This window comes from Centrocercus urophasianus, unplaced genomic scaffold (genome assembly GCF_019232065.1).
Source record: "Centrocercus urophasianus isolate 14NV4802_14NV808 unplaced genomic scaffold, USGS_Curo_1.0 seq_16, whole genome shotgun sequence".
NCBI lineage: Eukaryota > Metazoa > Chordata > Aves > Galliformes > Phasianidae > Centrocercus > Centrocercus urophasianus.
Window position 1 is genome coordinate 33,804,422 of NW_024884711.1, and position 13,026 is coordinate 33,817,447.

The 13,026-nt window shown below is 43.7% G+C and overlaps 1 protein-coding gene across 6 annotated transcripts in view; it reads right to left on the bottom strand.

Annotated features, from left to right (window-relative positions):
* Positions 1–6,626: 6,626 nt before the first annotated feature.
* The window catches only part of ARHGAP12 (Rho GTPase activating protein 12), a 63,655-nt gene continuing 57,255 nt past the window's right edge, over positions 6,627–13,026 (bottom strand). For 5 of the 6 annotated variants that reach the window (XM_042816807.1, XM_042816806.1, XM_042816805.1 and 2 more), the window contains 5 exons: positions 12,889–12,987; positions 11,079–11,156; positions 9,863–9,997; positions 9,496–9,598; positions 6,627–9,093 (listed from right to left, as the gene is read on the bottom strand). In XM_042816807.1, the coding sequence (XP_042672741.1) occupies positions 8,919–9,093; positions 9,496–9,598; positions 9,863–9,997; positions 11,079–11,156; positions 12,889–12,987 (590 nt within the window). In that variant the 3' untranslated portion in view covers positions 6,627–8,918. The remainder of the gene's footprint in view (positions 9,094–9,495; positions 9,599–9,862; positions 9,998–11,078; positions 11,157–12,888; positions 12,988–13,026) is intronic. The other variant, XM_042816804.1, reaches the window with a different exon arrangement.

Here is a 13,026-nt window from a genome sequence, read left to right on the forward strand (position 1 = left end):
AAACTCTGAAGGAAAGACCACTTCAGGCTTGAAGTACTTTTGGAGATGTTTCTACCAGCATCCATGATGGCTTCCAGAAGCCAGGGAAGGGGAGGCAAGCAGGGAGGCTGTGGGCTCACCACAAGCCAGACATGGGGACACCCAGCTGCTTTGGGGTCAGTTCCCTCTGCTGCTGCTTTTTTTGCAAGAACCTAAAGCCAACGTGCCCAAAAAGACTTGGATGCCAGTCATTTCAGGACCAGGTCTTTAGCCTGGTAAGGCAAAGGCCAACCCTTGTCAGCATTTCTTTCCCTATGGGAAAAACCTTGTGCTTTCCATAGAAAATATTCCCAGGTCGATTGCATGCCATGTAGCCAGGAGGTACACTGCTGAGGGCCATGGATGTCCATGGGCTGATGGACAGGTTTGGGCCATACTGCTTAAGTGGCACTGTAGAGGATTTGAAGTTTGTTCTCTTTCCTTTTAAAGCTTTTCCTTACACGCACATTTTTGAATTAAGTAGAAATTAATTAGGAAAGTCTGCCTATTACAAGAAGCACTATGGGATGGATTTTCCCTTGTAGCTTCCCATAGATGACCTTTATCAGTCATGTTCCATTGCCTCATGTTACTCTCTGGCTCAGCTCTCATCTGGCGTGCAGCTCAGGGCTGGGGGTGCTCCCAGCTGCCCCCAGCCCCATTCCCACCACTGCCCCACACACATGTGATTAGCTCTGTAGACAGCACCTTTTGTCAATTTTGGTTTGCTTCTGCAGGTCAATCTCTGCTGCCTCCATTGCCTCTGCAAGCTGTAAAAGCAATGCAGCACCCTCCTGTCACCTTGGTTATCTGCAACAGACATCACAGTGAAATCCTCCCACAGTCAATGCACAACTTAGGACTTCTTTTCTTTTTTTAGTTCATTTTTTTAACCAGGCCGTCTTATCTGCAGAAACATTTCCTGAGCGACTCTCATGTCTGGCTGTGGAGATACTCTCATTTCCTGGTGCGGGTATTTTGGTCTTGTGTTCATTTAATGCCTTGCTATTTCTATCCCTCCCTTCCCTTTCGTACTGAGTTTTGCTGAGCCCCAGAGCACTCACTGTGAACAGGCTGCAACCGCTGGAGGCCCGGCCAGCCCAGCCCAGCCACCACCGCCTACTATTTGCTACACATCATAGTCATAAGTTGTGCCAGTAGAGGTTCAGGCTCAATATTAGGAAAGCTTGCTTCTCAGAAAGAATGGTGGGACACTGGTACGGGCTGCCAAGGGAGGTCTCTGGAGGCGTTCAAGAACCATGAGGATCTGGCACTGAGGGACGTGGTTAGTGGGAGTGGTGGGGATGGGCTGATGATGTCTGGATGGTTTTAGTGGTCTTTTCCAACCTTGATGATACTGTGCTTCTATGATTTTATGCCCCATGATTTCATAGTATAATCAATCACACAGCCTAGCCAATGTGGGCTAAGCCAAATTTGGGGGCATTTTCTAGAAGGACATCCTCCAGCTCTTTTAGCAGCTCTGTCACGTGAAGAGGTATGTAAATCTTAGCAATGCAGTGCAGAGATAAAAATGAAACAATTATTTTGTTGAAGAATATGTTTGAAGCTTCTGACAGTTCAGTGGCTTATATGCTGCTCACACACGTGCTTTGATTTTTGCGCACTTTGAATGCATTTAGCATTGACATCTCCACTGGCCTGGCTGCAGTGGAAATCTCTGTCTGTCTGTGCACAAAGCTTCCAGAGGGGCTGTCGGGCTGAGCTTTGAATGAAAGGGAGTCCTAAAATGAAGGTTGTTAAACTAACTGTAAATCAGCCCCTTTCTGGAGTGACGTCTTTGCAGAGGCCTATTGCAGGCATGGAGGGAGCTCTTGTCAGGCTTCTGAGGCGCTCCCTCTAAAAAAGCATGGATATTGCCTTGGGATCATCCCACAGAGAGGTTCCCTGCTCCTTGGGGGAAGAGTGCCGTGGCTGCACGCAAATATTGCAACCCAAAGCAAAACCCACTCAGAAAACCTCACCAAGCTTTTAAGCTGTGAGTGCTTTTGTAACCCTCTGGAAACTAGGCTTGTGCTGAAGGATTATGGGCAGCCTGCAGTGCTGTTGCCAATAACCACGGAGATGCTGGGAGAGGTGAGCGTTCCCTGCTGAGGGCTGAGAAACACAAGCTGAGGAGTGAGGAGAAAGAGATAGAAGGAGCAAAATGAGAACAGTTAGAGGGAATTAAAGGTGAAAGCGAACTGTAGGCTTCCCCATGCTTGCAAAGCTCCAGACCCATGCCAGATTTTTAAAGTAGAGTTCTGGAGCCCCTTTACACACTTTCAGGTACCCATTTGGTTCCCTGATCATTGCTGTGATGTTGGATCAGATGACCTATAAGGGTCCCTTCTAACTCAAGCAGTTCTGTGATTCTGTGGTTTGGTTGTTTGTGGCAGCAACAACAGCCATGCAGGGCCAAATCTGTCCTGTGTGCCAACAGAAGGGGGCTGATTTTAAAGGTAAGAGCCTAATCCTTCACATTAACTGCGTTCTTCTGTCAGCTCTGGTCATGAGAACATGGTCTCCAGATTGCAGAATCTGCCAATTACAGCCATGACCACCACATTGCTTTGACCTTTGGAATTGTCTCCAGCATGGCCAGTCCTCCCAGATGCCCAGAGATGCCCTGTGAGCGCATGGGGTGGCGGTGCCAGGCCATCACATCGAGCTGCCCCACTACTGTTTGGTCCCATGACAGCATGCTGCAGTCCCAAGGCTGCAGCTCAAGTGCTAGGGAGTAGCTGTGATGCCCCCAAAGGAGTGGAGCTCAGCCATGGTCTGCTGCTGCTCAGCCTTTGCAGCAAAGAAAAAATACAGAAATAGTAATATATTATTTAAAAGAGTAAGGAATGGGCTACCATTACAAAAAAAAAAAAAAGTTGTAAAAAATCCCCTTTATGTATAGGATGATGGATAGGTTTTATTTGCTTTCTTCCCCCCCTTTGGAGACACTAAAGTGATTCTTTGTTGAGCAGTGGGAGCAGATCACAGAGCTGCTTGCTGCATCACCTGAGCTCCCTTTCTTCAGGGTGACAATGGCGTTACTCAATGCTTTTGCAGCAGCATGGGAGAGCAGTGGCACAAAAAGTGCCGTAACTCCATCCACAGTGCTTAGAAGCACTGCCACTTGTCCAAGCAAGATGGGACTCTGGATGTGGTCCACTCCAGGGCAAACTGCTGCAGTAAAAATACTTCCTCTGGAAGAGAAGCAGATTTTCAACCCAAAATGTGTGTTATAAATAAGTAACATGAAGGACCACGGGAACTCGAAGTTATGGATAAAGAAATGCACATTCATTCCGTACATGAATGTGTACCTGAAATAGGGTTTGAGCTTGGGTGGACCTGTGTGGAGCCAGGAGCTGGATTCAGTGATGCTTTTGGTCCCTCCCACCACGGGATATTCCATGGTTCTACACTGAAATCCACGTGGATGATCTTCCAATGGCAGGACCAAGCGCAGGCCCAGCGCCGCAAGCAGTGGGGTAGCAGGGCATAATTAATGTTTACTTACAATCAGCATCTTTCTGCGCCAGCAATCACGGCAGGCTGAAACCAAGCAGGAGAAGCAGGAGCCCTGCTGTTTTCGGCTGTCTGGAGCAATAATTGTGCAGTGCCACAGCACCTCTGGGAGTCTGGCACCATCCGTCCCCACGGGTGATTGCAACACAACTCAGCCCCAGCACATCTCTGTACAAAAGGTGGAGAAATATAATGGTCTACTATTGCTCTGCCTTTGGAAAGTGGGGCTGATGGCTTAATTGAGGTTGAAACAAGCTCCAGCCAGAGGGGTAAAAACCTAACAGTGCTACTTAATCTTATATAAATAGAAGAGAGACACAAGTGCATGATGAGAGAATAATGACTGACTCGGGTAGGGTTTCTATGGAGAGCAGCCATTAGCCAGGCAGCCAACAGACTAGGCTGGAGAAGGCTGCTTAGCATTCACGCCCGGATGTGCAGGCCGTGAGTTGGAGCCTGATTTGAATTTTAGGGCTGGATTTAAAAAAAAAACCTGGTCTGGAGCAAAGCATGGCCACGGTCATCTCTTTTTCCTGAGTCAGACCTTGGCCCCACTGTGGGCAGCAACCTGCCTGGGGCACTGGCTGGAACAGAAAGGCCTTCAAGGTTCCTCGCAGCGCAAACCATCCTACCACTCTGATTCCACAACTCTGTGAGCTATAGCAACTGCCAGCAGGAGCTCACAGGGAAGGGATGAGGCTGGCATGGGGAGCGATATAGATCTAAGGGGAAGCAGGGAGCGTGCTGCAGGTTGTCTCATGGGTGAACACCAAAGGCACAGCCTTAAGGGAAGTGCAACTGCCATCACCCCAGCTCACACTCTGGTCAGCACACTGTGGGACAGCCAGGGGAAGATTTAAAGGATTGGACTTGCTTAGTCTGAAGAAGGGAAAACAGAAACATAGAAACCTTTAATAGCTTTATAGGCTGCTATTGGGTGTGCAGAGATGAATGGGGAAATGGCTCCACATGTGCACTATGTGGAATGGACAGAATAGAGAGAAGATGAAAGCAAATTGCAGCCACAATTGCTCAGATGTGCAAGAAGAAAAGCTTCCTAAATGAGAAAAGAGTTATGTGCTAGAAAGGAGTGTCTGAGAGTTTGCACCCCCTCCACCAACAGGGCCTGCAGAAGCAGAACAAACCACTACTGGGATGCAGCAGTGCTGGGATGTCCATTAACACGGCCACTGCTGACTTGTGGAGCAGGGCAGGTGCAGCACAGAGAGAGGCACACTGAATGCGAGGGCCATGCAACACAGCAGATACAGAGGAGGTGCAGATAGGAAAGGGAGGGCGGAGTGGCTTTAACACCCTGGTAAGGACAAGGCAAAGCTGAGGCACACTGCAGGAGGGATGAGGCAGCTCTTGCTGCTGAGTGCAAGCACAGGGCAGCAGCACACCAAGGAGCAGGGCAGGAAAGGAGTGCTCAGCTTCCAGTGCCTGGTGCAAAAAGCGAAAGCCTTTCCTTACAGAATTTATTGCTATAGAGGACAGCTGTTTCTTTTGTGCTATCAATTAACAAGAAGAAAAAAAAAGGGAAAAAAAAGAAAACTACCCCTGCTCCTGTCAGCCTGGCTCCCTCCCAGCTCTGCCTGTGCTCCGGCAGATTTTCTATGCAACAGTCCCTCTGCTGTCCAGGCTGTCCATCACACCTGCTTTGTCCTGTTGCCTGCCCTGCTTTGCATTTGCCCATTCCCACACTCGAGACCTGCTCTCCCCTTCCCTGTGAGTGACAACCGAGTGCAGTAAGCCGCAAGATTCAATAACCCCGGTGTTATCCTATAACTGTTCCCATTTGCCGCTCTGTGTGTGCTGAACACAACGTAAATTTCTTCTTTTGAAAGAGAGCAGCAGCTAAGTACCTTAACAAACAGTGCATCTAGGGAAGTCCAGGAAAACTCTAATATTAGAGCTGCCATTAAGTCTCAAGGAAATAAAAAGGACCAGGAGGCCAAGCTCCCTCAGCACGTCTTTCATGTTGGTTTGCTACACAGCGTGATCTTGTTTTACAAGTGCTCTGTTTACAAGAATGCTATGGAAAAAGAAAAAAAAAAGTTCATTTAAGTCCCACAATCGCATAGGGCTACTTTTGAGAAAGGGCCGATGCAGCCCTACCAGCTGCTGGCCCACAGAACTTGGCAATTGTGGAGGCTAATTAAGATTCCTCAGAGCTGCTCTCTGCTCCTCATCAGACATGCTGAGCCTCCCCCTGCGCCTCAGCAGAATGGCCACTGCGAGGCCCGCTCGTGAATTCACCGATTGATTCTGAAAATATCATTACAGGGCTAAATAAAGCCGTTCCCTTTAAGAGGAAAACATCAGCGCTCTGCATAAGAATGAAGCAACGGTACAGCACCCACAGCCTGCACCCACAGCCTGCCTTCTCTCTTATGCTGCCAGAACCGAGGATTGCCAGAGGGTTCAGTGCACAGGGAAGCCGTGCTGGCTGGCTGCGAGGGGGGGGTGTCAGCAGTGAGCACAACCAGCAATGAGCACTGAGGGGACCAACTTGCACACATCTTTGATTGAAAAACAGTCCATTCAACATGAAACGACGATGTATTTGTCTTGTCTGTGTGATCACCTCTAGCTTTAAAGAGAAGAAACTCCTACCTGGTATGGATCAAGGCTGAGTGGCTGGGTAACAACACCATGTAGCCGAACTGCAGCGGCGTGCAGCTGTTACTGCAGCGTGACTTGAACTGGCAGCAAAGCATGAGACCTCCAGTCCCTTTGCGACTGCAAAGGTTTATATTGCTGTAAAACAGGTTTTATGCTAGAATCCAATCTGCTTCATATATTCCTCAGTTCAGGCTCTGTTTCATCTAACACCAATTGCTTTCCCTCCCCACGTTTGTACAGAACTCAGGGTTTGATTTTTACAGGAAGTAACGGCTAACTGTGGGAAGAAGACACCGCAGACCAGGTAGTGAGGAATCCCAGCGTGCTGCCATGCAGAAGCTCAAGCACACCCTCAGCTCCAGCAGCTGCCTCTTCCTGAACAGGCACTGTTTAGCTGCACCACTGTCAGTTAAGGAGTACTTTCCCAAATGAGACAATTAAAACTCAGGACAATTTCATTGCACAAAACCGTATTATGTATTGTAATAACAAAATGCTTTATTTTCTGGGAGTACAAGGAAAAATGTGATGTTCATCCTGGTTATCAAATGGTTCTAAGGAGGAATTCTTTATCTGAATACAGAAACACTTATACAGCTTATCTATCTCCTTTAGCAATGGGAATTCTTTATTTTACAGCTGAAGTTGGGATTTCAATAATCTACAACAACAGATTTCAACTTTGCTTGTATTCTCTAGTAGATGGGGCACGTCTGCCACTCAGCACTGCTCTTGTTTCAAAGCCTAACAGAAGGCTGAAAAGACAACACAGATGTAGCTATCACAATTCTCACCCAGGTTGCTTTGCAACAAACCACAAGACTTCACCATTACCACAACAAAACAGTGAGAAAGCCGCAAGGTAAGTTGCTTTCTCCTTTATCTATGAAGACTTCTCATTCAAGCTTTATGCTTGTGAAATTCTCATACCATCTGACTACATCTCAGTACTTCACCACACGTTCCCTTTGCAGGAATCTGGAACTCCGTTGTGAGAAGAATACAACAGGTTAAAAGTGAAAGTGAGTTATTTCCCAATGAATCTGCTATCTGTAAGATAGGTTGAGAGCTGAGATGCTTAAAAGACAGCAAACTTATATCCATAAATTACTCCTGTCTTCTACAAATCTTAAAGTAAGAGTTTAGCTTGTTAAAGAAAGGGGATGGGAGGTTCCTAAAATTGTCAGGTTACAAAGTAAGCTTTCATCTTTTAATGTGGCACAACTCCTTGCTGCAAGCAGTATCCATGCTAAGCAACAAGAGGTGTCAGTCTTACTGTGTAAAGGGGGTTCACGTTGTCTGAAGCGGGAATGGCAAACTCCAAAATAACTAATGGTTTTCTTTATTCAGGTTAGACATAACAAATGTCAGATACAGCAGTTAGTCTAGAAAAATACATTTAAAAAAATCTGCAGCAGACTGTGCTCCCTGTAACAAAATCTTTCAAAACCAGTTTTACAAATTATTCTACATTAATGTAAAAAGAAACTCAAATTTAGCATCATGGATTCCATCAAACTTCTCTCTAACAGAACATGAGTTTCACTTTTTGTAGATGTTAGAATTTGTAATATATCTTTCTAATGTATCCTGTACATATTAAATAACCTGAAAGGCTCCTCTTGTAGTGCATTAATTTAGCAAGCACACTCAGTATTTTTCCAGTACCATTCGTATTACAGTTATTCGCCCGCAAATGTAATTAATATCTAAAAGTGCACACAGTTAGGCCCCCCTCCCTCTCCATAACCTGTTTCAATGCTGAAACCCAGACGTAGACTGGAAACATTATGCTACTGCAGCTACTCTACCCACCGTTAGAAATGTGCGACTAGAACATTCTTAAACTATACAAGAACTGAATTATATACAAGAACCAAAAGGACAGTCTGTATTTACATAAGAAACTTCCACTACCACAGCTTTGTACCAAGAACTCAAACAGTGTTACAGTCGGTATTTACTTAGGTTTTAGCTGTAGATCAGTATAACAAAACCTAGCTCAGGAAACACCCTGAAAAAATGAACATATGTATTAAATATGAATTTGTTATGCCACAAGACAAATATCCATTGCTGGATACACTTACAAGTTCAGTGTTCGCAATAGAATGCTGTTCTATAAAGCAACTAAGAAGTTCCAGAAAGGTCACTGGGGGAAAAAAGAAAAAAAAAAAGGAAAAAGGACAGCAGATGTCACATGAGGAATTAGACCTGAATAACTAAACCAAACTGTTAGCATAAGAGAGTCACTGCATGCAGAAACCCCTCGGAAAAGCATCATACCGGCCTGCATAGCGTGCTGCATGGTAATACACGTGCCTAAGATGGAACTTCACTGATTATTTTTATCATAGAACTTTTCCATACCAAGTGGGAATATTTTAAGGTTAAATTCCAGATTATCCAGTTTGAGATTTAGAGCTTTACTCTCCAACAAATCCAGTGTATGAACCTATACTGTAATTTTCAAATGCTACTGTAAAAAAAAAAAAAAAAAGGCAAACTATAAACTTTTAATTTGCTATTTTACAATGAATTTTTCAAAGAAATCCGAACAAGCAAAGTGTTGTCTCTAATTTGCATTAAAGTGGTAAAACACTTCTCCTGTTTTTCCCCTCCCCCAAAAGTGCAAAAATCAAGTTGCTTCTTGGTCCACAAACATAATACATCATATACAGTGAGAGATTTTCCTCCTGATGGAATACTGCTTCCAACCCATCACTTCCAGTTTGTACTCCATGAAAATGTCAGCGTCCAAAGATGGCATTCAATTCCAGTAGAATTAATTCTACAATCTGGTTCTGGTACACTGTATGGACTGCAATGTTACCAGTCTCTTTCTCCGGTTTTAATAAGGTTGGACCAAAAACTATTGCTATGCTCTGATAGGTCATTCGGTTCTTTTCTCCATTTTCTACAACTCTAAAAGAGAAAAAAATAAACACAAAGAAGATGTATCAGTGCCAGAGTAATGGGATGAAAAGTAGTCCAAAGCAAATGAGTATTCATGATATTTAATGACTGCTGGCCTTGTAATTAGCACAAAGCTGCTGCGATTCCCTCCTCTGCAAAAAAAGTTTTGTTCTGTGATAGTATTTTTGAAATCCTCACAATTTCTTTAACATAAGACAGTAAGCATCACAATTATGCCACGTACCATCCTCCTGATGCTCTGCAAGCTTGTACAAATACAGACTGATAAATTCCTTTTATCAAGTCCAATATATGCAAGAAAAGCACAGTGGGCGCTGCCACCTCCCTTTTCTTGATTATTTAGCTTTAAGGCAGTATTGGCAATACAAAGCCTTTCCCTCTGATTCTTACCTCTTCAGGTGTCTGAAGAGCACTTGCATAGTGTCCTGATTTGGTTTTGGCAACTGTTTGATTAGATCTTTAACAGCACTGACACGCTGTCTCGGTTCTTGCTCTGCAGGAGGAAGAAGTGTAGAAACAAAACCTCAGTAATTCTGTACAAAACTTCGTAATAAAAATTAACAGACTGGGGCTAAAAGCTTTGATTTCGCGGGGCTGATATCAGAGAGCATGCTGCCACCTCCTGGGCAGCCTGTATATTACTGAGAGAACTTCAGGTAAGCCTTGTGAACATTCATAACCAAAACATTCTACAATAACCAATGCTCCTATTGAGCAGAACTTGTATCAAAAGCACAGAACTGCTTTCCATACTTACTAATTGCATTGACAAAGTCATTGAAGTGGTTGTAAGTGAACAGCGGCTCTGGCAGTTCTCTGAAAAACATCTTTAGAGCTCCTGTGATGACATGTATATCTTCCCATTTACTGTCATTTAAGTCAAGCTTCTCATCTGAGAGAGAAAAATGAATAATTAATGTTAATAATTTAACTACAAAGGCCTAGTTAAAAATGTTAATTCCTTTTCTCTCCTGCGTTTATTGCTTTTAAAATATGGAAGATGGGTATCCTGCTTCAGCCTCTTCACTGCTGGGTACAGAGCTGCAACAGTGTGAAATCTTTTACATTTATAGGTGGCTTGAAGAGTACTTTTCAGAACAAATTCTGTGTGAGATGCTCATAAGGCTGCATCACAGCAACCTTGCATGCTCTTAGAAGGGCTAAAACACTGTCAACAATCCAGCCCAATCCAGCAATTCCACCCTAACCTGGAAGCGGGCTCTCTTCAGAGCCTGTATGAAAAGAGGCAGTCAAACTCTGCCTACTGCACTACGTGCAGTCCTACCAAGGAGGCTTTCCAGAAAAGAATCTCAACTCTGGAGGTAACACAGAATTTACTTTTAGACCTGATTAATCAGGAAATGACTGATCAAATCATAGTGCTCAGGTGAGCTACTGTTCATCTTCCCACCCGCAGGCTACCTATTGATTCCCACTATAGCACTATACAGAACACTACATACACTATAGCACAGATACAGAAAGAGGTTTTATACATGAGAGTACTGTCAAGCTAACAATCCCCACACTAATCTTGCTAAAAAACATTAACTTACAAGTTTAACCACTAGTAGAAGCTTGGCATTCTGTTTTCCCATAAGGTATGTAGTTTGGGGTTCTTTAGCCATTTTTTCCCTCTTGAATTCTATTACCACCTTTCTTCAGAAAAATGCTCTAGCAATGTCTCCATGTAAGACCAAACCTTCAGGCTGTTAGGGTGGTGGCTTTTTGTTTATTTTGATAGGGTTTGGTGGTTTCATCTTTGTGTGTGTGTGTGTGTGTGTGTGTGTGTGTGTGTGTGTGTGTGTGTTTTTACACACTAAATTCTGCAATTTTGAAGTAACCTTAAGGATGGCCATCGTTTCTCAAGAAAAGCTGCAGTTATACATTAAGAAATCATTTCTCATGAGTTCTTTCAAACTTCAAGCAATCTGAAAAGCTAAGCTACTGTAATGTAGTTGATGAAGACTTACCATGATTGACTGCAAATCTTAGCTTCTGTATCACTGCTAGATTACCACTAACTCGGTATAAGCCATCAACATCTAATCCTAAAATAAAGGGATAAACCAATTTTAATCTTTCATGCATACAGGTTCTGAAATCACTAGGCTCCTTGCTCACAGGTCTACTCTGTAAAATCAAAACCTAAAGCTGCCCGGTTAATCTTGTGCTAACGATCACTTGGCTCGGCAATAAACATTTCTCTAGATTTTTTGATGGGCAGGGCACATCACAGAAGGTTTAGTTTGCTGAAAAAGGTTTTGTACTATCAAGCTCAAAGTAATCTTCAAAGCTTCCTATGCAGAAGAATAGGAGTAAAAGAGGTACTGGCTTCAAGTTTTCCCAGTAAGACTGGAGATGCCATTTAAAATGCTTGTAGTGGGTGGAGGGAGGGATATATGCCGAGTCCAACATGCAAGAACCGAGTATTTTGTGGATGTTCCATTTTTTAATTTATGGTTAAGAAATATCAAATCAGGCATAAAAGAGCATCTCAAAGTTGTCCAGTGACCAGGTTTGCACGAAGGAACAACGTGCCTGCATACTCACTACCCAACAGCCTTTAGAAGTAAACGGGTAGCCCTTGCTTTTACAGTACTGTAACACTCAGCCAGGGAAAGAAGAAAACTGTCTCTGTGGATGCTACTGCAATTAGTCAGAATTGATTATCAGGTAAAGAATTAAATTGAAATGCCACTTGAATACAGCACATGAGTCAGTGCCCCTGAGAGGGTGAGTGTTGCCAGAATACCTTCAGACCCTGTGGCTCATAGAGTAGTCTGATGCAATACAGCACAGTTACCAGCACCATCTGACATATCCCTTCTCCCCATAATCCACTAGCCATTCCTTTACAAAAAGAACAGCTCTGATGTGTGTTGGAAGTAAAAAGAGTTGAAGTAGGAAAAAAAGCTGCTCATTTCTGTCAGCTTCCCCTCAGGTATTTAAAAAGGGAAAACTTCACCACCATCTTCACTGCAGCGCTATTTTAAAATATAAAAAAAAAAAAAAAAAAAAAAAGGGAAAAATAGCCCCTCTCTATCAAACTGTGGACCTCAAATGGAATAAAGCCTGCTCTTACAAACAAGAAGGCAGTTTGTTCAGTTTGTTGACCTACAGTATCACAATGGAAACGGTTATTTTTTCCCTTCCAGGACACAAGGCAACAGCACTGAGAAAGAAGACAATATGCTGCAAAAAGTCCTAAGTTCCCATGGAAAATGCCTTAAAATTCACTTCTGGTATTCCCTCGTAAACACCCTGATCTCAATATTATATTCTCAAATTAACAGACCATCTGAGCAATGGCAAGAGACAAGCAAGAAGCCCAATCTAAAGTACAAACAAGTCAGGAATTACAACCAAGAAATTTCAAAAAAAAAACTGGCTAAGTCCTTGGTATCAGACAGCTCCCATCAGACAGTCACACGTAACTTCTGAAAGTCTCTCTTCACCTGCAGTAAAACTTTGTTGATAAGCTCTTCTATGACTTCTTGTAATTTCTCCTCCTTGAGACCCTTACTGCCAAAAAGCTGTTCAGCATTCTCCTCGTTGTGAAAGATACTGAAGTAGATCAATTCCTCTGCTGTAAGACTTCCTTCCCTCTCCCCATACTGGATTCCACTGGATACCTTCCCACTCTCAAAAACTCATTACCGACAGACACATGTCAGATTATTTTCTCTAATAAATCAACAGCACATTAAGGATTAAAACATTCAAAATTAGACAGCGTGATGAGCAAGAGGGGTTTAAAGACAAACATAAAATTCACCATACCATGTTCCTCAACATGCTCAATGCACAGCTTCACGAACTTTGGCACCGTGCTGTTTTCTCTTTGACACAAGCTGGTGAGATTGGAACCAAACACTTGATCTGGAACCAAGTAAAGAGACTGATTTACAGTGGAACAGG